The 25,375-nt window shown below is 39.6% G+C and overlaps 1 protein-coding gene across 1 annotated transcript; it reads left to right on the top strand.

Moving 5' to 3' along the window:
* Nucleotides 1-1,186: 1,186 nt before the first annotated feature.
* Nucleotides 1,187-22,172, top strand: HPS5 (HPS5 biogenesis of lysosomal organelles complex 2 subunit 2). The gene is made up of 22 exons (XM_009812220.2): nucleotides 1,187-1,462; nucleotides 1,906-2,016; nucleotides 2,862-2,926; nucleotides 3,550-3,742; nucleotides 5,264-5,401; nucleotides 6,656-6,867; nucleotides 7,216-7,287; nucleotides 7,521-7,609; nucleotides 8,631-8,809; nucleotides 9,039-9,197; nucleotides 10,328-10,487; nucleotides 12,505-12,628; nucleotides 14,421-14,567; nucleotides 15,350-15,424; nucleotides 15,916-16,520; nucleotides 17,846-17,969; nucleotides 18,167-18,322; nucleotides 18,849-18,968; nucleotides 19,288-19,401; nucleotides 19,739-19,845; nucleotides 20,541-20,826; nucleotides 21,283-22,172. Exons 1-22 carry the CDS (start codon nucleotides 1,355-1,357, stop codon nucleotides 21,341-21,343), a joined length of 3,405 nt encoding a protein of 1,134 aa, XP_009810522.2. The 5' UTR covers nucleotides 1,187-1,354; the 3' UTR covers nucleotides 21,344-22,172.
* The last annotated feature ends 3,203 nt before the right edge of the window (nucleotides 22,173-25,375 follow it).

Genomic DNA, 25,375 nt, shown 5'->3' with positions numbered 1-25,375 from the left:
GGGGGGAGGCGGGGGTGCTCCCGGCCTGCTCGGCTTTACCCCGCGTCTCTGACTGCAAGTACGGTGGGTTTGCGGCTCCTCTCTCTCGCCGCAGGGCGGGAAACGGGCGGCGTGAGGGCAGAGGCGGGTCGGGCGGCGGGGGATTGCCGGTCTCCGGGAGCGGCGTTCCAGGGGAGGGTTAAAATCTCAGGCTGGCTTTGTGTGGTCGAGGTTATCTGCGACCTTCCTTACGACAGAGCGCGTGAAACAGGCATCAGGGTGTCTTTCGGGACTGAGTACTCTAATCCGAAACAAAACAGTCCTTTTTTTAGTCATCAGAGACGTTCTGGTCTGTATCGCTGGGGTGGAGTCGTTCTCAAATCCCATCATTTAAGATTTTTAAGACGTTTTTGAGAATTTTAAGGAAATAATTTTCAGTCTCTCTGGCTAAATGTGTATCTTCCCTTTTCCTAGTGCCTGATGAAAGTAAGCGTTCCCTTTTCTTGTAAGGAAACGTAAGGTTTCACATGATACTATTTCTGGGACAGCGTTATTTAATTTATGGGATTGCGTACTAAACGTTATTTAGAAATTCAAAGGCTTGAGGATGATAAAGTGTAACAAGATTTTTTTTCTGCAGCATAGAGGTCTAAACTTCAAAAATTCCTCAACAGGAGATTCTTTAAGTATGTGCTGTTTAGGAAAAATGTATGAGGTTGCAGCTTCGATAACTATTTAATTCTTGATTTTCACTCTGTGTTATCGATCTTGTATGCTGCAGAGGAGGTACTGTGGAAAGGATAGTTTATACATGTTTGTGCATAGTTGTATTAAAAATGCACAAATGCAGGTAATTCTAAATTTGGTATCAGTTGAGGGTAATACTCTTTAAATTTAGTTTTGGGGGAGAAGATGATGTAGGTATAAAATGCCAATGCTAAATGTTTTCCTTGAGAAAATTAGTTTAAAATCAACAGTGTACATTGGGGGGGAGGAGTGCATTTTACCATAAAACAAGGCTTTTTCCGTAGGTAAACAGAACTCGTTTCACAGGTGGCTGTAAATGTGTCTTATAGTTATGATTTAAATATTTCCAAGGTTGGTATCTGATAGGTTAAGTTTTCTGAAATGAATGTCAACAAAAACTTCTCGTAAATGAAGCAGGGGTCTAATTTTGCAGCCCTTGGGCCATTTCGGCAAACTAAAACTTGATGCTGTTTGAACGGGAAGACATTCTGTGTTTCTTTCAACATAGAAAACCAGCTGTAATACTAAAAAGTGAACTAATCAAGAACGAACTTTATTTTTGGCAGGTACAGCTAAAAGCTGAAGCTGTAATGCACCCATGAACGAGTAGTGCCAGTCTTGCATATCAATGGCCTCTATGCCAGTAATTCCAGATTCTTACAACCATGTGTTGGCAGAGTTTGAATGTTTGGATCCGTTGCTTTCTGCGCTCAGGCTGGATTCTAGTCGTCTGAAGGTGAGTTTGTGGTGTTTGTTTTTTTGGCGTGTTTTTTCTTTTTTTAATTCAAATAATGACCTTATTTGGTTTATTATCTGATTAATCCACAGGATTCATCTGGTTCTTTTTAGGTGTGCGCATGCTAGCTTATGGGGGGGAACACTTTGGGAAGAAGTAGTAGTGAAGACAAAGCATCCTATTACTCTGTGTGTGTGTTTTCTTAATGCAACTGTGGGGTGAATAATACAGCCTTACACGGTTGCTGTCTTCTACTGTTTGCTCCAATTGCAGCGAGTACTATTCTAATATCTTTGGCCACTGTGCTGCCAGTGTTTCGGGAGTGGTACGCACAGCTGGCAAACAATGAAGCCTTTAAAAAAGCCATAATAATGCAAGAAAAATATACTGTTATTAGTACTTACTAGCAGCCATGTTGTGCATTATGATTTTTATTCCTTCAGTGCACATGTATAGCTGTGTCGAAGAGATGGCTAGCTCTAGGCAGTTCAGGAGGAGGACTGAACCTTATACAGAAAGATGGTTGGAAGCAAAGACTCTTTCTCGCTCATAAGGTAAGGGTAAAGAATTCCGTACAAAAACTTCCAGGGAAAACGGGACTGGGAAAGAGACATTGTTTCAAGTTAATTTTTATTAAGAGTCAACAGGCATTTTCAGCTTGCTGAATTGTCCAAATAAGGTGAAGTTTTGGACTGCTCCGTTTGGTTGTGGTACTGGAGTGTATCTCCAGAGTGTGTGGTGTAATAGATTTCATGAGGTGTGAAAGAAATAACTTGAGAGGGTCAGACGTTTGTTTTTCAAATTCTTGCTTTTAACAGCAGCAACAAAGTCACCTGAATATTTAAGAAATAGAAGAAAACTTTGAATATGAAACCAGAGCAACTCACATGTTGATAACTACCGATGTTTGGATGTCCAAACTATGAATTACCTGGATAAGCGAAGAAAAGATAGGCTGGCTTGCTTTTGCTGAAAGAGGTCATGGAACGGGGATTGCTGTTTCTACAGCCAGATGCTATTTCCTGGGACCCACTGCTGCTCCCACCATAACATGAATGCAGCCATTTTTTTAAGGTTGGGAGCATCTCGCTTAGTTCTGGCAAAACAACTTCTATAGGTGCAAGGACAGGAGACCGATTTCTGTGTTTTCCAAATCTCCAAAGAGAATGAACTGCAGTTGTTTCTCTTGATGCTGTCATATTGTTGTCAGCTGCATCTTTCTTGAGTAAACTCAGTGTTTGCAAACAAAACCTGAACAAAAAAAAAACCCCACATCACAACAAAGCGGTAGCGGCTGTTGACATGAATCTGGTTTATATCTTAGAGATAAAAGTTGCATAGTGGTAAAGGCAGTGCAAGAACAACTTTTACCTGCACTTACTCCCATACTTCCTTTCAGGAAGGTGCCATTTCCCGGGTTGCCTGTTGCTTACATGATGACGACTATGTTGCTGTCGCCACCAGGTGAGTGATGTACTTACAAACCTGAATTCTAGATAAATATTTTTAAGTAGCTTCTGAGTTTCAGACTTGGAAATCTGTTGAGGACTTGGAGGGGGGCAGGGAATTAGCTGGTAGAGGCCCCTACAGAATAATTTCCTGCACAGACAGTTTGCTTAACTTTTTTTCTGGAATAATTGTTCCAGAGTAAGTGTTATTTCTGTAACAGAACATCTATGGGAGAGCTAATGCATGTGAAGTTATGATAAGTGTCTCCCTGAGACCTTTCAGCGTTAAAAGAAGTATCTTCACTAACTTGGCAGAGTGAAATTGGTAGTTAATACCACTTATATTGTTTAAAATCCATTTAAATGCTTATTTTTCCACATTCTCGCTGGCAATTCCAGTAAATCTGAGAATAGCCTTCCAAAGCTGCTGATAACATCGTAATGCAAGGAAGGACTCTTATTCTTCTTCAGAATTAAGAATATGACACTTCTTGAAAGCATGCAACCTCAAACACAGCCAGCTCTGAGATGTACTACTTTGCTTAGTTTTTCTGTTTCTTTGGAATAATGAATCTCTGTCAATGATAAAACATTAGAAGATGTACTCTCAAATTGTATTTTCTTTTTTAATTGTTGTAGCCAAGGTCTTGTAGTAGTCTGGGAGCTGAATCAGGAACGTCGTGGGAAGCCAGAACGGATTTATGTTTCCTCTGAGCATAAGGGCAGAAAAGTCACAGCTCTGTGTTGGGATACAGCTGCCCTTCGTGTTTTTGTAGGAGATCATGTGGGAAAAGTATCAGCCATCAAGATTAACGCATCGAAACAAGGCAAGGTAAAATGTTGCATACTTTGTTTGAGATGAAGAGGGTCCCAGGGGGTCATGTGTGGAATCTTTTTGTTTATTTTAGTGAAGTAGCACAGAGGAAACTTGCTAGCTGATGAAGTTCTGGCAGCTTTGACTGTTGGGATGAAGAACCAGTCTATTGAGACAACAGTAGAAATCCTAACCTGTGAACTTCTCCCACCCCCTATTTTAGTAATGCAACATAAAAATGCTTTCAAATGTACAGAATTAAAAACTGGCCAAGCTTCTTCCTCTTGGAATTTACAAGTATTCAAGCCCAGGGTCTTGGTGTTTCTGAGCCTGTTGGATTCCTTAGACTCCAGCTACAGGTTCAGCTGTGTGGTTTAGTCCTCAGGTCAGCTGTTGGTCTGAGAAAAGGCAATCCCAGACTCTGATTTTGCTTGGCTGTGTCTGGATACTCTCATTCTTAAAGATGTGGGTTAGTTAAAATAAATGGTAGGTGGACATCAAGCTTACAGCCGTTACATTTTGTGCAAAGGGCACACAAATTAATGATACCAGTCTGATTCTGGCCCTTGAGTGTTCTTTAAGTTTTACTATTACTAGGTCCTTTCCTTCTCCTTTTAATCTGTAAGAAGGAGCACAACCTGGAAATAGGTGTGTTCCTCCAGGGCCTTTCTAGCCCTCATGAAAGATTTTGACGGAAAATTGACTTAAAAGTAGCAAGACTGCTGCACTTAAGGAAAGAGCAAAAAAATTCAGTTGTGAAAGAGAAGGAAAAGGAGAGGAGAGAAGGGCAAGGCCCATGGAATATGTATCTGCTCGTGCCTGTTAAAGGAATCGGACTGTTGAATCTCTCATGTAATGTACTTTGTTTGAAGTAGGGAATCGACACATTCCTAACAAAGAAAACAGCTTTAAGCTGTCAAAAATGGTGACTGTCTGCTAGAAAATTTGAGTGCAGTTCCCAGTAGTTTCTTATTCATAAGAAGTCTGTCTACGGCTTTGTTCTGCCACCCATGCAAATTGAGGCATTTGTATAATAAATAATATTTGGGTAATTTGCTGCAGGGTGATAGAGAAAGTGAGTTTATGTAAACGACGTAAATCCAATTCAAGTTGTTTTTTTTATCAAGTAATCCCTCAGGTCTGTCTCCGTAAAACGGTTTGCTGGCTGAAAGTACCCATGAGAGAGAATTGACAAGAGCACAAAGCTTACAAGAGCAAGAATAAACCCCCCTCTTTATGTTACAAAAAACACACTCTTTATAAAAAGAAATGGCAGGATGCTACAGGCATACGATTTATTTTTTTTCTTAAGCCTTCAGTAAGGGTTTTGGGAAAAGGAGGATTTAGACTTTAGGCCCCTAAGCATTGAAGCCTTGTTTTGTCAGGGGGAGAGAGAAGAAAGGAACTGCTCTGTCTTATGCTGTGTATTCATAGCCTACCTAAGTCTTTTCTGGATTTTGTGATTTTAATGGAATGAAATAGTTTTTACTTGGAACTGAGGCCCTGTATGTTTTCTTTCTTTTTTCTTTTTAACTGTAGGCTGCTGCTACTTTTGTGATGTTTCCTGTTCAGATTATAACCACCGTAGATTCTCGGGTTGTTCAGCTTGATTATTTGGATGGAAGACTGCTCATATCTTCACTTACACGCACCTATTTGTGTGATACGGAGAGGCAAGTTATGTTTTACTTGTAAAGTTTTGGACTTTAGAGTCACACAGAGTTTCTGAAGTGACCTCTGGAGATTATCTAGTCCGATTTTCCTGCTCAAAGCAGTTGGGTAGAGTAGATTGTGCGGGACTGTCTCCAGTTAGGTTTTGAGCATCTCCAAGGATGGAGACTCGACAAGCTCTCTGGGCAACCTTTTCCAGTGGTTCACTACCCTCACAATAACAGAGCTTTTTCTTACGTTGAAAGGGGATTTCCTATATTTCCATTCGTGCCCATTGCCTCTTGTCCTTTCACTGGGCACCACTGACAGTAGTCTGGCTCTGTCGTCTTTACTCCCTCATCAGGCATTTACACACATGGGATCCGATGAGTTCCACCCCTGAGCCTTCTCTGTTCCAGGCTGACCAGCTGAGCTCTCTCAGCCTCTTCTTATAAGACAGGTGCTGCAATCCCTTAGTCATCTTTATGGCCCATCGCTGGACTTGCTCCAGTATGTCCATGTCTCTCTTGTGGTGGGGAGCCTGAAACCGGACACAGCACTCCAGATACATCTCACCAGTGCTGAGAAGAGAGGAAGGATCACCTCCCTTGACCTGCTGGCAACACTCTTCCTGATGCAGCCCAGGAGGCTTTTGGCCTTCTTTGCCAAAAGGGTGCATTGCTGGCTCATGGTTAGCTTGTTGTTAACCAGAACCCCCAGGCCCTTCTCTACACAGCTGCTTTCCAGCCAGTTGGCCTGTCCTGATGCCTGGGGTTATTTCTCCCCCAGTGCAGGACTTAGCGTTTCTCCATGTCTGTTTAATCTAGCCCACGCTTCCTTAGTTCGTCAGGAGGGGCAGTGTCAAAAGCCGTACTGAAGTAAAGATAAGCAACATCCGCTGCTCTCCTCTCGTCTGTCAGGCCAGTCATTCTGTTGTAGCAGGCTATAAACATGATTTCCCCTTTGTAAATCCGTGCTGACTATTCCTAATCACTATCTTATCTTTCACGTGACTGGAAATGGTTTCTAGGATTGCCTTCCCATCACCAGGTTGACCGACCGGTTCTGCTTGGAAAAAAAAAAATCCCTTCATGATCTAAGCATTCATTTAAACTGAAAAATATTTGTGCACCCTGTCTTTTATAAACTTTATGCAGGCTTTATAATATTCATTACAGATTTTTTTAAGCCCCAAAACCAAATCAGCAATCAAGAACATAAAATTAATTAGAGCCTTTATTAATGCTGCCTTAACAAGTACTTTTTTTTCCTGCTAGAGAGAAGTTCTGGAAAATTGGTAACAAAGAGAGAGATGGAGAATTTGGAGCATGTTTCTTCCCTGTTGGAAAAAACAGTGGGAATCAGCAGCCTTTAATATATTGTGCTCGACCTGGCTCAAGGATGTGGGAGGTGAACTTTGATGGGGAAGTGCAAAGCACACATCAGTTCAAGCAGCTGCTCTCATCACCGCCTCTCCCTGTTGTTTCTCTCAGGTAGAAGCATGAGTGTTATTGGTGATAAACTTGCTTGGGACTTCTAGACTAACTGAAAAGATATGCCTTAATAACGAGAAGATTAAATAATCTCCTAGTGCAGTCAAGCAGTAATCCTAGCTAGCATCTTAATACGGCCTCCTCTAATAACAGAAACCAGTATCTGAGTTATCAAAAATGCCAAAGCTTTAATTCTGTTGCTGTGTCTGTGTGACTTCAGCAATGAATGCTGCTGTGATAAGACTGTTTATTTAAGCCAGCCTTGTATTTCCAGGGTTAAGAATATTATATTAAGGAAGTGATATTGTTGTAGTTATGCTTGTGATGGATACTAATTTTACTTTACAGGCTGGATCCTCATTATACTAGTTCCAGCTGCTCTCCACAATCTTTGTCTTTCCCCAAGCTACTGTATTTGACGTGAGTATTTGTCTGCGTAGCTTCCTGTTGATAAAGTAGACTTAAAAATAAAAAAGTTTTATATTCTCCTAATTTATATTATCAGCTTCATCTTTGTGCATAAGAATTGTCCAAGTATCATGCTCAACAACTCACTTCTTGCTTGCTGTACTTAAGCCAGTGCCATCCCCGCATATTTTTACAGTGACTACCACAATTAACTGTTGCACCGTTAATGTCTGCTTTGCTTGCAGTGAGCACTGTGTGATGACCTGGACAGAAAGAGGCATTTATATTTTTCTTCCCCAAAGTGTTCAAGTCTTACTCTGGAGCGAAGTAAAAGGTAAACTAAGAATCTTTGCTTTGTAATATTGTCTGTTATGTTTGTCACTACTGAACTTGCCTAACATGGAGCCTTTTCAAGCTCAATTTCTGCAGGTGGATTGCCGAACATTGATCAGAAAACTTTTTCCTTGTCATCTGTCAGGTATATCCTTGAATATTAACCCTCTCACTGCCTCCTCCAGCCAACCCCTCCCTCCATACTTCCGAAAACATGCTTGAGAAACAAAACATGGTGTAGAGTGCCTCTTAAAATACAGTAATTAAATAGTGAGAGGTAATAACCTGCAGTATTAGTGAGGTTAAACCTGCAGTATCCTTTCCTCATTTCTGCTTATTCAGGTTTCTTGTCAGGTGTCCTTTGAGGGATAATCTGGCAGCTGAAAGCTTAAAACCTGTTTTTTCTAACACCTAACACTGTCTAAATTGGAGCCAGGCAATGTACTTACTTGGCAGATGAGTGAGGCCTCGTAAATGGTTTTGTGTGTATGATTTTAGGCATAGTCCTAGAACGGTTAGTCATTGTCTGTCAGTATTTTCCTTCCCCTTCTCTCCCCTGCTTTTGGTGTTAAGTTTCCAGTGCCATTGTCATGGAGTGTTTGCATATAGTGTAACTATTTAATTTGAAAACTGCAGAAATGTCAAAGTGTTTTTCTTCTAGCAAATGTTTTCCTTCTGTTTCAAAGCCAACAATGATGTATGTCTCATCTTCATCAGTCTTTAGGTTTTTCATCCCACTTCAGAGGACAAGGAAACTTTTCAGTAACTTCAGTGTACTCTTTAAATAATTTCTAGAAATGCAACTCTGGAAAGTTGTGATACTTTAACTGTGCTTTACAGTTGTTAGATGCTAGCTTAGCACTCTTGTGTTTGTTTTCCTCATGCTGCTTGTGCTGTAGTGTATTAGGCTTTTGCACGCGTTTGCAGTCAGATGGAAAATATGTTTTCACCTTCTTTCAGGAACAGGAATGCTGACTAATGATTTCAGTCCTCTAGATATTTCTGTGCATCTGGTTTTGCAGATATTCAGGATATTGCAGTTTACAGAAGTGAGTTGTTCTGTCTGCATACAAATGGAAAAGTTGGGCACCTCTCCCTTCTGCTGGTAGACCGCTGCATAGAGCGTCTGATAAGAAGAGGGTTCTGGACACTTGCTGCCAGGGTCTGTTGTCTCTTCCAAAATTCAGTCATTTCTTGCAGAGTAAGTAAATACCTCTTTGTCAATGTGCAATGCAACTTCACTCTGTTTCCTGTCCCACTCTTCCATTAAGTTCCACAGGTTTCTGAGATTCATATTCTTGGAGTTTTTAAAAAGTCTTCTAAACATTATACTTTTAGGATGAAATTTAGCCTGCATATATGGTACCTTTTGCTTTTCACATGTGCATTAGAAATAATAATAATGTTTCTGTTTCACTGTGTACTTTTAGGCAAGAAAAAATTTGCCTCTAGACAAGCTGGAGCACTTGAAGTCTCAGCTGGATGCCTCAACCCAGCAAGATCTCATTACGCAGCTGGAAGAACTAATTTCAAAGTTGGAACCTCTAGATTCTGCATGTAGCAGTAGAAGGAGCAGTATCTCATCTCATGTAAGTGTATTGGTAGTGCCAAAAAACGTTACTTGGAGATTTTATTTTTATGGCTTAAAAATCACCTTGTTGCACTTTGAAGATGAGGCTTTCATTTTTACCATGTCTACTTTAGCTGATAATGCTACTTTCTAAAATTGGGTGGGGTAGAGAGGTATGAAATACTACTACTTGCATTCTCTAAGCTCTTAGACCTCTGCCTTTTTTTCATATTATTTTGTGGATAGTGGTTGAGATGTGGACAAAGATTGATATGAAGATGACTTTCTCCACAGGTTAGTTTAGTGTCTTAACACGCTTCAGTAAAGGTCATCTTGATTGTAACTGTAGTTTTATGTGGTGAAAACTGAATGTCCAAATGCTCAGAACTATCCTAGCCCTATTGAAAAAATTGTCTCACTCTAGAGCTTTCTGCTTAAGCTTCATAAGGAAAAAAAAAATCAAAGCCTATTTGTGATATTCTTTTACATGTACAGCTGCTTGGTATTGACTTGGCTTCCCAGCAGCTTTTCAAGAAAGGGGAAATATTTCATAGTTAATACAATGTCAGTTGCTGCTTTCACTCTAACAATGTTTAAAAAGTAAAGTTTAAAAACCAAAGTAATGTAAATTCCATCTTGATGTGGTAGACAAGTTTTTTTCATTAGCAGATGGGAAAGTAAACTACATAGGCTGACCATGAGCAAAAGAATGTATGTGTGTCCTGGAACTAAATAGTTTTGCAGGGTCTGTAATTGTGGTAGCTGGGTATGGTTAATCAGGAAAAAGAATATGGACTTTTGGGTACAGAGGTACAGAGGGGTGAACTGACAGTCTCGGATGCAGGAGTAAAGCAGAGATGGTTTTTGTTTTGTACTAAGTACACCGGTTGTTCTGCAGACTGCTTTCCTAAAAGCAATTGCAGCATATACATCTTTATAAAGTCACTGGACTGCACACATGCTGGCATGTGTATACTTTTCCATTCTGGATATGTCAAAAATATGCTGTTACATAGGGCTTTTCCGGACAGTGAATTATGAAGTGCTATGAAGTTATTCGTGTGGGTATGGTTGTTTGAGATCATTGCAGGAAGTTTAACAAGGAAGTACAACTTGCGCAACATCTAACTCCTCTCCCTTGTCTGACAGGAAAGCTTCAGTGTCTTAGACTCCGGAATATATCGTGTTATCAGTCGAAGAGGCAGTCAGTCAGATGAAGATTCATGTTCTCTCCACAGTCAAACGCTCTCAGAAGATGAGAGACTTAGAGAATTTCCTGCACACCAGGAAGATGAGCAAGTAGAACTTGGTAATATTTCTTAATGAAAATACATTATTCGGATGCAATTTTTATTTATTCTATTTTCTATTATCAAGTTATCCATGATTAAATCCTCTAATTTGATCAGTGGGAACACAGTCACCCCACCTTCCAGTCAAACTCCTTCTTGAAACATTGGGGTGAAGTGCTGGCTCCACAGAAATCCAAGCTTAAAAACAAACACAACCCAGAGGAACAAAACGAGAGGTCCAGAGGGCTTTTACCAATCTAGGACTTCACTGAAATTTCTGTCCCCTGCCCCTCTCTACGTTTCAGCATTAATGCTAAGACTTTCTCAGCTGACTATGCCAGTGTTAACTGAGCTTCAAATGAGATTTGTTTGCTGATGCTGTCCTTCCAGTACTATTAGTTCCAGGAAAGAACTTCCTAATCTTGACTCGGGCTTCATATTTCTTCAGGGAAAACAGCAGTGTTCTTAACTTTCTTGCAGGGTTTGTGAAGGGGTTCATCTCTTACATGTGTATACATTAGCATGGGGATCATAGAATTGTTACTAGCTAACATTTAGACCACCCAGGGACCTGCTTTTATTTCCTAACAAATATCTGTCACTGGGTGAAAGCTGGAGTGAGACAATAATGGGTCTTGTTCTCTGCTCTGGTTGGGATTGGGAGGGGATGCAGAAACCCCTGAGAATGAGGAGCTGGCTTAGTTCCAGGTGTGGTAGAGAGGCTTTCCAGTAAAAAAGCTGCTCCTTAGTTTTGCAGAGAGTAGATGCCAGTTGAGGATGGAGAGAGTTTGAGTGCTTTGTTGGGGGAAAACCACAATGGGGAGGGAGAGTATAGGAATTAGTATTTACTACTTGTCAGTAGTGTTATCCTGCTGACAAAGCTACCTGTTGTTTGTAGCACTTATGTTTACATTTGCCTCTTTACCTTCATCACCATAAAAACAACAGGGGAGAAAACTTGGAAGGAAGTGTATCATTTCTGATATTAAAACTCTAAAATGAATAGGTTTTGAATATCAGAAGATAGAAAAGTTGTCTCTGCTCAAAAAGAGATAACAAGTTTTCTGATTATTTCAAAGTAGGGAAGTTCTAGATGCTTCTTGAAGCACATGTACTTAATTTGGTATTTAAGAGAAATGGACTTAGTGTTTCCCTGCTCACATTTACGTAAGATGTCGTAAGTTTTTAGGTTTCTAATCTGCATAATGAACAAAAGCAGCCTTATTTACAAGCAATCTTAAAATCAGTTGTGACCTTTAGGCACTATCTAAAGAGACTGTGGATTCTGATGGTAGAATTTATGTAACAGCATGGCATCTTCTCCTCTCAACAGTGCAGATAGTGCTGACTGTTGTAAAATGCAGTGTCATCCTTACTTGAAAGGATCCTTTTTTCTTATTTACGTCACTTAAAGATACAGTGTTTGTACCAGGAAATGATTAATCAAAACAGATTGTAGATACTGCTAGGGATATAAGAGTGAAAAGGAAATAGTGATTCTGTATTTCCTGTGATTCTTATCAAAAGCCAGAGAGCCACGGGTTCAATTATATTTTGAAGTCCGTTCAAATAAAAGGGTGATTTATACCTGAACTGTGGCTTATGTGTCTCTGTATGTTCATATGTGATTTAGGTTTTAGGAAATCATGCAATGTGAATTGATGTATGCCACAATACTTAATTTTCCTAGATGTTTAAGTAACCGTCAGTGGATTAAATCAAGATTTTTGTCCCCTAAATGGACTGTAAGTCTACTTTTAGAAGAAAGTTTTCATACAATTGTTGATCATCATCTGCCTCGTTATAGAGCCAAAAGACTATTAGCAAAGCAGACCTACCAGGTTCAAAGTCAGTAATAAAATGGCCCTTGAAACCAAATAGCACTTTTCTGGCTCCCCGCATTCTTGACTATTAAGTATGAAAATAGCCCATGCAGGTTGTCCATTAATGAATTAGTGACTTGCAGTTTGTTGCACTGTTCCATTTTTGCCAGGCCACGGTTTCATGACTCTTTATTTCAATTCCATTTGTTAGACAATGTATCTCATGCATCTGTGACGGTTGAGGCTGACCGGAATGAGACATTTCTCCCATTCAGTATTCCTTTGTCATTTCGTTCCCCATCTCCTCTCGTCTCTCTCCAAGCTGTCAAAGAAAGGTAAAACTTGCAGCAGGTTCACTCATCCATTACATCTTTCCCTTTTCTGTCCTCTGAATTTGTAGCATTGTCTGGTTTAGTTCATACTCTGTTCTGAAAAAATGTAACATCTGAACTGAAACACTGGAGATGCAGTCAAGTTTGCTAGACAATTTAAAGCTTCCATCTTGACTCTAATGAAGATATGAAGAGCTGCTGTTAACTTCAGTGGAGCCAAGATTTCAACCTCAGTTTTTAAATGGCTAAGAATGTTTGAATGTCTAAGAATGTTTAACATTACCCTGTAAACTGTGGTTGTGGCTTGTATTCAGAGCAAACTTACTGAATATTGTTTTGGGGTTTTGCTTTTCAGGTACTTAGATTTCTGAAGAATGAGTGAAGGCTTCCTATGTCGCTTGGCGACAAACATTAAAATATTCAAAGCGTGCTAGATATTGCTAAAACACACTTGCTAAGTATACCACGTGGTCTGCCGTCCCTGCCCCCCCACCTTTCAGTGAATCTAATCGGTTCCCCGAATGTTTATGGAATAATGGTAGCTTATACCTGGTGCAAGTAAATACGATAGTGTCCTTTTTATGCAGAAATCAAATTGTTGTTTTAAAGCTCACTTTAAAAAACAGGGGGGGGGGACACAAATATAAAGGAGATGGTGTTAAATACATAACTTAAAAATTTGAGAAGTGATGTCTGTTAGTTTCTTAGCTAAAATGTTGCTGGTCTATAACGATGGTCTGAAAAATTGCGTAGCCCTCCCTTGATCACTTAAGTATGTGAATTATGTCCCGCAACAAAAATTTGTAGCTGATATCAATAGTGTGAGGATCTCAGAATCACTTTCAGAAGTACATGCAATGTTTCGAATTCTTTCTAAACTGTAAGCAGTTTTTAGGACTTTACTAGTAATAAGTGTTTCTACTAATAATGACAACTAAGTTTTCAAGTATTCACTATATTCAATTTATAATTAAATAAAATACGATCATATTTACAGTTAATTTTCAAAAGTTTACCTTTAATCCTTCTATACATACCTTCTAATAGGTCCAGTTGTTTTGCTACATTTGCGTCCTTTCTCTCTTCTGCAGCAACCTTCAACTTTTGCTATACCTTGGTATAGTAAAAGATGCCATGTTGTCCGGCAAGCAAGTAAAAGTGTTGCTTTTTTCCTGATGCTCTTAAAATAGTTCTTGGCCAGAAAGCAAGAAGCTGATTTTTCTGCTCAATGCTTGATAATATAGTTCTCTTCACGGCAGTGGTAGAAATAATTGGGTTTTGGTATCTTCACTGGGCTTTCTCTTGAATAAAATATCTGAAGGGATAGGGACTGATGACGTGAAAAGGACATACTTAGTGAGCTTTGTAATCTGAAGAATTAATTTGGAGTATTGTAAAACTGTTTCTTACCACCAAGAGGGACATAATTTCCTAACAATGCTTTCTGTTTATAAACTTTAAAAGTCAATGTAGCCAATCTGCGTTTATGTTAATATAAATATATGTGAAAATCTAAGTGCTAATGTTAGTAGTGTGATGCTGTTTCTCCAGCAGCAAAAAAACCCAAGTCTTAAATACTTCAGGTTTTTATTCTGTGCTGGAAGTATCGACCATGACTGAAGTATGAACTTTTGAGCAGCTTCTTAGTGAGTTTTGTGCTTGTTGGTCATTGCTGCTCTCATCCTTTTCTCAAGAGTTCTTCAGATTATAAAGTTGCCTGAAACCATGAAAGAAAATGCTTGATTTGTGTGGTTTTGAACTTCCAATTTTAGATGTTTAAACTTCTGACTCCTAGTGTTTCCAGCTTTGTACGCAAAACTACTGAAAAGATTGGCACACTTCATATAAGTCCTGATACTAGAGGGAGACAAGAAGCAAAGGATGATGAGCAGCTGCAGGAGTTGACTGTTAATCTGGTAGCATCTCCCCAGGAAGAGAAGGAGTGAGTGCAAAATCCTGTTTTCTTAGCAATTGCATTTGCGGGGATTCTGAGGATAGCAACCTAAAGGAAAAACTGCTGTTTCAAGTAGAACGACAAGCTTAATGTTAGGTTTTTCCAGCTGCCTTCATTACTATGGTGGGTTTCACTGGTTGTCCCTGACTCCTTTCCTAGAAGCTGATTAGGCAATGAACACTTCTGGGTGGTGGAGCATGAAGTCTCCACAGTGCCGTAATAACTGAAGAGCAAGAACGTAGTGTATTATACTACATGAGAATTGCTGATCTGTGATGCTTGTTAGTTATGGACATGAGTCCAGCAGTTCATTTCCTGTCCTTTCTGAGTGGGGAGTAAACACTTATCTCCCTAAAAACTTTTTTTTTAAATATTGGTAGCTATAAAACATTGAACTTCTTTAATGGTTGTCCAGTTAATACAGAGCTGTTATTTCATATTCCAATGATTTGCTAACTTACCATTTTGGACTGACTTTCATATAGTGGCACGATACTGATTTTTATTCAGTACCTTCAGAAATCTACTGTAGTTGGAGTAGAAGCTGTTCTAGAAGGCCACAAAAATAGCATTATCAGTTGCTCTTCATGCCCAATTCATCCATAATGTCTGTTGAGCTGTTCCTTCTTTAGAAATGAAAGCTTTATCTTTTTTTAACGAAGGAATTAAGGTTGTTTCCTCACAAATTTGAGGGAATTTGTGAGGAAATCTTAACATAAATTATTAAAGATAATGCTTCAGATAAGACTGAAATTAATGTGTTTTTCTAGGTTAGAAGCACAGAGCTGCCAGCTTCCAGAGGAGGACCATCTAAGAGATCTCAAGGCTGCAACGGCAGAAGCTATGTAAGCAGGGAAACCTTTTGGCGTATAGATACATTGTGCTTTGGTAGAAAAATGATTGATTTTTTAAAATTACTATTTTTTTAATTAATTACATACATGTAAGACTAATTCTGTAAATGTCTATTAACATAATCTGAAAGGATATTATTTGGTTAATGATTTGTTTCCCCTGTTTAAAACCAAGCTTATTTAGGTACTCTAGCATTATCCTTTTGTCCTAACTACAAGCATAGTTTAAAAAAACAAAACTAAAACCGCCTAACAAACAAAAACCCATTCTGAAAGAAATCTTGAGGAACTCAGAATGTATTAATGTGAAATGTAGACAGCCTAAGTAGCCTTTGAGATGCACTCAAAATGACAAAAAACAACAACCAACTGTAAGTCAAGTTTAGAAATATACTTGGAGTTACACACAACATATATAATACTTCACTGGTGGCATCCTATAATTGTCAAGCAACTTAGCAAACTTCTTTTTTATGCTACAGAGCCAAACTCCAGGATCCCCTGGTTTTGTTAGAACCGCAGTGTATGAGAAGGGTTTTACAGGAATGGCTTATTTATCTAGAAGCAAAGTTCGGCAGCAAACAGCATTCTGCTTCCTCTATTAAGAAAAGCAAGACTGTGTGTGCTGAAGAAATGAGGGCGGTCCTGGAGGAAAACCTAGGACTGGATCCAACTGATGGAGACCCAGCGGACAAAGAATATAGTATCTTGGAAGACTGCACTGAAAAGGAAAATAATGGCGAAACCTGTGTAAGCAAAACCACGTGTGAAAATAGTACTGATTTGAAGGGGCCTTTGGACTGCTGCTTTCAAGTGGCTCCTCCATATGTCATAGAACCGGATGTTCAGAAAGATCTCGTTGAGTTGACAACACTGTGTTTTGAGCTGTGTGTGTTTTCTTGTGGAAATAGTGAGGCAGAGGAAAGCTGTGACACAAGTCTGCCACTAGCAGCTTCATGGACCTTGGCTTGTAGGTTTATGCGAAGCTACTTCTTTCTTTTGGATTTAAAAAGGCTAAAGCAGTGTATTATAACCACGTATGCAACCAGTCCTAATGTATGGGAAACATACCTTGCAGGATTGAAAGGTAACTAATGAAGATTTTATTACTAGTAAATGGAAAGTAAGACTGTTTGGGAGAGAAAAGGGAAAAAGCTTGAAGACACTCCCATTTGTGTCTGCAAATTTTCCTTCTGCAGGTGTAGTGTGGGAGGGGGAGGATGGTTGGCGTGGGGGAGTTTTTGTTCTGTTGTTGGGTTGATTGGTTGGTTGTTTTTCCCCCAACGGCTAACTTGTGAAAAACTGCAGGCTCCTTGGAGAGACTGTTCCTTCCCTCGCCCCGCTTTGCCATTCTGAACCTTTTAATTTACGTGGCGCTTGTTGGTTGAACACTGTAGTGATTACAGACCAGATCTATTTAAAAACAAATATATGTGCTTCAAAGAGCAAAAGCATCTTAATTAGAATCATATGTCTATAGAAACAAGGTAAAAGCTAGGGGAGGGGTTTCGGTATTTGCGCTGGAAACAGAAGATTCGACTTGTAGAGAAATGTGGTTCATGTGAAACAAAACTGAATGGAATAGATGGTTCCGTGCAAATGAGTGGCTTGTGATCACATCAGACTTCCTTTTTCCACAGAAATCCTTTCTGATCTTTTGATGCCTCATTAGCCTTGAACCAAAGCTTCCTGATTATATTGGAAAACACAACTTCATCTGTTCTCTGCATTCAGCTTCTGCTTTATGCATTTCTTTTAAGAGTGAATTAAAGTCTTAGCATTGATTTGGCACCAACAGAGAGTAGTCAAATAACAGAATCTTGCTTTGAGGGTTGGTATCTGGTATTTGGGTTTCTGGGAATCTGTTCACTGTTTGGGTTCTGAGAACCCTCGAAGTGAAAGTAATGCATGCGTTCCCAGTTTGTCTTCAGTTGGGCTGTACTTGTGCCTGTAGATTAGTAATCGCATTTCCTCAGGATCAAGGTTCGTGTTAAGTTCTGCATTCTGTGAAGTCAGTGTCCAAGCTGAAGTTTTTATTAATAGAAACAAGTTGTAATATATAAAAAGTGATGCAGATCTGCATTATATTCAGCAAGCCGTATGTCCTGCAGTGGGCTATCTCTTTTCACATGAGAGAAAAATTGCCTCCTTAGAAGTCTGTAAAGAAAAGTAAAATATATCAAGAATATTATTCCATGCCTTAATTGTATAATTTTGTAACTGTAATTTCCTGTAAGCACAGCTTAGTGATGTTGATTTCTATGAAAGGAACAAGTAGGATCTGTTCACTTATGCCTACTTTCATGGAACTCTCTAGCTAACAGCAGGAACAATTTTTGTCTTTACGCTATGTGTGTGTTAAGAAGAAAAACCTTGCCCATATCTTGTAACTTGTGTGCTGATTTATTTCAGAACTAACTTGTCACAGTCCAGTGGCTTTAGCAATGGAAAATGAAGATATGTTGAAAATACTGAAACAGCTACATGACCTGGGGCCTTGGGATGATAGCCCACTGTTACTGGTACATGCTCAAAGGTTTGTGGCCAAGTCCTTCTCTTCTTCAGTGCTGTTAACTTGCTAGTGGAAATTGGTTCACTTAACATTTCAGGAAGCTTTCTGGGAATCTTTCAGAGAGGTCACCTTTCAGTACTATCTTGAACTTGCAAGAGAACTTGGAAAAATGATAATTTTGCTGTATGGTACTGAAAATAGTTTTTATCCTCTCTTTCCAGGCTTTATGAAAAATTTGGGGAAACAGCTCTTCGGCCCTTGATCAAGTTCCACCCCTCTATTTTGCCTTCTGATATCAAACAGCTTTGCAGGAATGATCCAGCTCACTTCTTAGCATATTTAGATAGTCTGATGAAATCAAAGCCAGAGGATAAAAGGTAAAGGGAATATAGAATCTTTTTAATCTGTCTGCTCTCTTCATCATGTAGCTGTGTGGAGTTTTTTTGGTTTTGGTTTTTGGGGGCTTTTTTTACTGTTTCTGTATCTATCTGCTTGGTGTTGTTTAGCATTAGATTCCAATTCATTTGGCCAGTTTTAGTTGGTCTCTCAGACCGTGGGGTTTTTGTTAGAATAGATGCTGGGTTTAAGTTTTTTCCTAAATAATATTTTAAATGAGACTATTTTAGTTCCTGTGCCTTCAGTTCAGTATACCAAGGTCAGACAGCATTTAAAATTAAAAAAAAAAAAAAAAAAAAAAAAAAAGCTGGGAGAACCCAACCTACAAACTTGATGGTTTTCTGTGGTTCCCTCAGTTTCTAGAGACATAAATAGTTCTAGGCTTTCCTATATTTAATTTTATATCCATATTTTGGGGTGATTTTTTTTCTGCACACAATCTCTACTTCTCCATATGTGGTATATTTAAAACTGTTATGTTTTTTTCCTGTGTGTTTTGTTTTCTAGGTCATCTCTCCTTAGATCTCTTTTGCAGCCTGAATCTGTACGACTGGATTGGTTGTGCTTGGCAGTTTCTCATGATGCACCACAAAGGGCAAATACTGTGGATGCAGAAGGAAATCCCAGGTAAAGTAGGGTTCACCCAAGGTCCTGAGTGCAGCAAAAAGCTTTAATGGGTCTGCAGGCTTTTGGCTTAGATTTTATATGACAGTTTGGATGTCATTGAATCCTTCCAGCGTTTTGCATCTTGCAGAGTTCAGCAGAAGGAACCAAAGGATTAAATAACTTTATCTGTAATGCTTTTCCAAGTGTCTGCTTTACTGAGACTGTAGTGTTTCATTAATTTTTCCTTCTCTATTTTCATACATCTGACTTTCTTGTAGAGAGAACATAATGTTCTGAAGAAAACCCCTAAAGATTTAAAACTGAATTTCTCATCTTCTAGGCCACGATCTCACTTGTTTACCTGGGGCTACAGCCAGCTCATTCTGCTTTTGATTAAACTCCCAGCTGATTTTGTTACAAAAGAGAAGATGGCTGACATCTGTAAATCCCATGGGTAAGAAGAAAACTTGGTAATTCTTGGTACTTGGTTGGTTGGTATTCTGACCCAAAAAAGATACAAATGGTATACACCCATCTGCTCCTTACTTGGACAGGTTTTATTTAAAAACCTTTCCTGTTTTGAGGATGAATATTGAGTGTCCAATTTAATGTACCAAATACACCTTTTGGCTAAGGGGTATTCCCCGTGTCCCCGCTCTGCAGTGATTTCTGGCATTCAAGAAATTTCGTTGCTTCTGTCTTCACTGTTATTTAAATGAGCATTTAATTGTTGTGGACTTCAGTGTAGACTGAGTATTTGATTCCTGGAAATCTCTACTCTCTTATTCAAGATTTTGGCCTGGATATCTTTTCCTCTGTCTGGAGCTGGATAGAAGAATAGAAGCCTTTACTAATATTGCTCATTTGGATGATTTGAGCCTGTTGAATGGAGAAGATGGTTAGTGAGTCTTAAGCTGTGTAAACATACTTCTGTAATACAGGAACTGCCCTTATATACTGATTCAGTTTGTCTAGAGTTAAGTTGAACTTTTATTTTTTTAAAGTGTTTTGGTAGCACTAACTGTATGTTGTGTAGCATTTTGAAACACATAAATGGGTGTTACACTCCTGTATCTTCACACTGTGCTTTGTGAAATCAGCTGTGCTAGAAAATGCTTAAAAGTTCAAGAATGTAGAGTTGTTTATCAGTTGGGAGTAAAAGCTAAACTTGGTGTTGTAGATAGAGGAATAGCTAGCCTCCCCGCACAGCACAAAACTCCCCCCGCTCTATGTGTGCACACACAAAGTTACAGTTAGCAAAGCATTGTATTCCATGGCAGAATTTAGGGCTACTGGGAATTTTCTTCTAAGATGGACAAAACAATTCTTTGTCTCTTGACTTAATCCAAAGCCTTAAATACTGAACTATTGTGAAGCTTTGTGTGTAGTTCACCACTGAGTCTTTACACTGAGTCAGTCAAGGCAGTACACTTCTGTACACAATTTGCTTGTTGATAATGCTTGGTTTTCTGTTTTTCTCTGTGAAGATTTAAGAATAGCTAACTTCTCTTTTAAGTACAGATATATTTAAAATAGTAGGCTTACAATAATCCTTGTTTTACAAATAATGTAACAAACTCATTTTACATCTAGGTTCCATTCCAGAGACCATAGAAGAATGGAAGTTTCTTCTGCGTCTTGCACAAAATCACAGCACAGCTTTCCACCACCATGGCCCACAGAATGGGAATGCTGTCAGCAATGGTAGCCCGAGCTGCCCAGACTGCATCACTGTGGAAAACGTAGCTCTCTTACTGGCAAAGACCATTGGCCCAAATCGTGCCTTGCCTCTCTTGCAGGAGTGTGGCTTGACACTAGAATTGTCTGAGAGATTTACTGGTGTCTGTGAGATACTGAGAATTGCTGAGAAAAGGCAAAGGTAAGATGACACGTCAACAGAAGATCCGTGTGTGCACCCTATTCATTTCGGATCTTGGTGCTTTAAACTTTCTTTTCAGTTGACAAAACGATAAAATACTTCACATTTTTACCTCGGATTTTAAGCTCAGCTGAAAGCTCTTCTATTATTTAAGAGCTATGTATTGTGCAATATAAGCATTTTAAAATGGAAAATGAGGGAACAGGAAATCGTACGTTAAAGATGTATGTGAAGGAGATTCTCTGAAGGAGATACCTGTCTTGCTGAGTGCTGCACAGACTCTGATCTCGCCTATCCCTTCTAGAGAAGGCATGTGGGGTGATGTCATGATGTTACTTCTGAAGTACAATAACGCTTTTGACAAACTTTTCTTTAAAAAGCAAACCAAAACGTTGTTCTTTCTGTTGCTAGCTTTTTTACTGTTTGACTTTCCTCCCCCCTTTGCTTTAATTGCAGAGCGCTGATTCAGTCCATGTTGGAAAGGTGTGACCGGTTTTTGTGGTCTCAGCAAGCATAGAAAACAACTTGGAAAACTTTGGGAACATTTTTTACTGTAACGATTGTATATTAAAGTGCCTCTTAAGCTTAACAGGTTCTTAAAGAAATGAACTCCTGTCTGAAAGTTCAATTATATTGAGCCAGTCTCCATCTGGCAGGTGTCTGACTGGGAACTGCTGACGGTTCTTCCTTATTCCTTTGGAGATGAGGTTTGAACTCTAGAACTTAAAACAATCCAGTATTTATCTCACAGATTTCTGAGATGAAAACTCCTGAATTTATTTGCCAAGACTGTATGACTTAAGTGTTGAGGATATGGGCCCCTAAGTATTAAATTACGTGTGTAAAATTTTTTGTTTGTTTGCAAACATGAGAAGCCATTCCTTGGAAATATCTAAGCCCATACTTGTCTAATTTTCCTGTAAATGACATGGACTTTTTCAAGTTACTGTAGAAGTGCTTGTTATGATACTTTTTTCTCTTAAATTATATCGACTGGTCTTGCCCATTTGAAATGCATTAATTGAGTCAAGTCTTAAAACAGGAGGGAAGTATTTTTCAGGAGTGGATTAATGGTTAAGAATGCTGATTAACGGAAGAACTTGTTAAATGATCTTACTGTTAAACTATAAGCAGGATACTTCTAAATTGCCCATATCTGTTTGTGCAACAAGACTACAGACATCGGTTATGATATTTCAACAAACCTCAGGACAGTGGAATTAAAATCATAGAATCATTTAGATTGGAAAAGACCCTTAAGATCATCGAGTCCAACCGTAAAACTAACACTGTCAAGTCTTCCACTAAACCATGTCCCTAAGCGCCACATCTACACGGCTTTTAAATACCTCCAGGGATGGTGACTCCACCACCTCCCTGGGCAGCCTGTTCCAGTGGTTCACAATCCTTTTGGTGAACAAATTTTTCTTAATACCCAATCTAAACCTTCCCTGGTGCAACTTGAGGCCATTTCCTCTTGTCCTATCGCTTGTTACTTGGGAGAAGAGACCAGCACCCCCCTTGCTACAACCTCCTTTCAGGTAGTTGTAGGGAGCAATAAGGTCTCCCTTCAGCTTCTTCTTCCCCAGGCTAAACAACCCCAGCTCCCTCAGCTGCTTCTCATAGGACTTGTTCTCTAGACCCTTCACCAGCTCCGTTGCTCTTCTTTAGACGTGCTCCAGCACCTCAATGTCTGTCTTGTAGTGAGGGGCCCAAAACTGAACACAGTATTTGAGGTGGGGCCTCACCAGTGCCGAGTACAGGGGCACAATGACTTCCCTTGTCCTGCTGGCCACCCTATTTCCAATACAAGCCAGGATGCTATTGGCCACCTGGGCACACTGCCGGCTCATTCAGCCGGCTGTCGACTAACACCCCCAGGTCCTTTTCCACCAGGCAGTTTTCCAGCCACTCGTCCTCAAGCCTGTAGCATTGCAGTGAGGTTGTTGTGACCCAAGTGCAGGACCTGGCACTTGGCCTTGTTGAATCTCATACAATTGGCCTCAGCCCATCGATCCAGCCTGTCCAGATCCCTCTGAAGAGCCTTCCTACCCTTGAGCAGAGATGGTGTTGTCTGCAAACATACTGAGGGTGCACTTGATCACCTCGTCCAGATCATTGATGAAGATACTAAACAAGACCGGCCTCAATACTGAGCCCTGGGGAACACGACTTGTGACCAGCCACCAACTGGATTTAACTCCATTCACCACAACCCTTTGGGCCCGGCTGTCCAGCCAGTTTTTTTAGGCAGTGAAGAGTGTACCCATCTAAGCCATGAGCAGTCAGTTTCTCCAGGAGAATGCTGTGGGAAATGGTGTCTGTCAAAAGCTTTACTAAAGTCCAGGTAAACTTTGGTAGTTCCACAATGAATTTCGACATTTTGGAAAGTGAGAGGAATGCACGTCTTATTTTAGTAATCTTTTTAAGAGCTGAAGGTTTAGATAAGTATTGTTAGATGGATGTTGTCAAGAAAGAAGTCTTTTTAAATATCTGCTAGAATATGAAGATTCATAAAATCAGTTGGATTTTTTTCTCATTTACAGAACTATGTTCCATAGTAGCATAGAAAGCACTCTTTCTGCACTTGTTGCATCTTTGAACAAGTGTCTTTTTAGGCTTTTAGTTTTGGCCCTCTTCACTGTCAGACTCTCACATTTTTAGCAGAAGGCCACTGCATCTGGTCAATACTTGATTTTCACCAATGTCGTTTACACAAAAAATTAACGCATGCATTGGAACTAAATTTTATTAAAATCCACAATTTTGTAATGAAATTACTTGAAAATATTTCTTTATAAAGCATATGTTTATGTAGTCTTGCAGCACTTGTAGTGCTGCAAAATAATGCTTTTATTTTCATCAAAATAGGACTTAGTAATACAACTTTCAGACTTTTGAGAGGTGCAGTCTGACTATTTAATCTTAATTGCAAGAAAGACTTTATTGTGGAGGGTTGGTTACTTCACTAGATGAAATGAAGTTACAGTGAGACAATTAGTGGCAGGCATTCACCTATTAATAGTGTTGCTTGCGGAAAAGCCAATACCGAACTAGTTCTAAAAAAGAAAACTTGACATCTTTTGGGATTTAGACTTTGACATGGAAAATAGCACAGATCCTTCTATCAGAAACACCCCATGCTCTTACACTAAGACTTGGAATAGGAGCCAGGCACCTGCAGTGTGTGGTGAGGGTACACAACTCAGATGATGTTGGTGCCTCTTTCTCTTAACCTGCCATGCTGCTACCTCAGTGGCTGTTGCGCTTAACTAACTCCTTTTCATACAGTGTGTGAACGTAGTACAGCTTTAGCTGAGTACTCGTGTTGCCTACCTTAGAGGAAGTTGGCGGGCTTTCCAAGAATGTACCTGGCTTACCTCTGTATCTAACACTCCCACTTTATTTGCTCTGTGTATTTTGTGTACGCAGCAGTCTCTTTCTTACTTCTGTGGGGTTTTTGTACACTTGGTTAACTTTAAGGGTTGGGGCTTTTGGATTTTTTTTACAATAGATCATAACTTTCCATTCAGAGCTTTTTTTAAAAATTTTGTGTCAGGACCGTCATATAGCTAACAACGGGAAGTGTTTATTCAGATTTGGTGTCTAAAGTGAGCTTGTGTTGATGATTTCAACTAACGGCTGTCAATAAAGAGGAAGAACTTACTCTCTAAAGAAGAGTTGGAAAATCGCTGTTTCCTATTCTTGATACAAGTGTTTTCATCTCTTGCGGGTAAGGTGAAGGGACTGTGAAATGAAATGGTCTTCTATTTAGAAGTTACAGTTGTACAGAGCAGTGCCCTCATCCTAAAGCTACAGCCCCTACCAGCTCTTGTCAGCCAACTAAGCATACACCACTGAGTTTAAGCCAGCCTGTGCTGGAGCAGATGAGCTGCAGCTCATCTTTGGTTTTGGTGACTGACTGTTAGTGGAGGGGACCCTTGAAAAGCAGAGATGAATAAAGGGGGCTTTGCCTGGAGCAACTTTAAATAGAAGCTGTGGGGGTTTTTTTGTTTGTGTTTTGGTTTGTTTTTTTCCACAAATATATAAAAGCCTCATACCTGCCTCAAAACATTATTTCACTGTTACAATCATCATCAAAACCTATGGGGAAATCAGTTTTATTTAAGATAGTGTGTTTCTTGAAGAGGGGCCAAGTTTGCAGTTGTTCTACACATCTACAAGCCTGAGACCAATGCTAGTAAATATTCCATACAGCGGCATGGCAAAATTCCTGAAGTGGATTGTTGCCCGGGTAAACTTAGATAAGGTGCTGTCACTTCCCAGTATAAGAAATAACTGCATCTATTATTGTGCCTGAGCTGGGAATTCACCTCATCTGCTTTCTCAATCTGAGACTTACTTAGATTGCAAAACGCCTAGGTTGCGGAATGTTTGCAGAATGGAGCTTGCATTTATAGATATTTAGAATTAAAGGGCAACCAATTTGACGTTGTTTTTTATCTTGCTATCAGAGTGTACAAACCCAGAAAACAGACTCCTGGGACCCCTAACTGTTATGTTTACCCAGTGTGCGCACACAGCCCGT

Source organism: Gavia stellata, chromosome 17, assembly GCF_030936135.1.
Source record: "Gavia stellata isolate bGavSte3 chromosome 17, bGavSte3.hap2, whole genome shotgun sequence".
Lineage (NCBI taxonomy): Eukaryota > Metazoa > Chordata > Aves > Gaviiformes > Gaviidae > Gavia > Gavia stellata.
This window is presented reverse-complemented; position numbering and strand designations above follow the sequence as displayed.

Bases quoted from the DNA above. Each gene is read 5' to 3' on its own strand.
- HPS5 (XM_009812220.2), top strand. From the start codon at position 1,355: ATGGCCTCTATGCCAGTAATTCCAGATTCTTACAACCATGTGTTGGCA. The intron at 6,868-7,215 runs GTAGAAGCATGA...TTTACTTTACAG, and splicing joins CTCCCTGTTGTTTCTCTCAG to GCTGGATCCTCATTATACTA. The intron at 20,827-21,282 runs GTAAGATGACAC...CTTTAATTGCAG, and splicing joins ATTGCTGAGAAAAGGCAAAG to AGCGCTGATTCAGTCCATGT.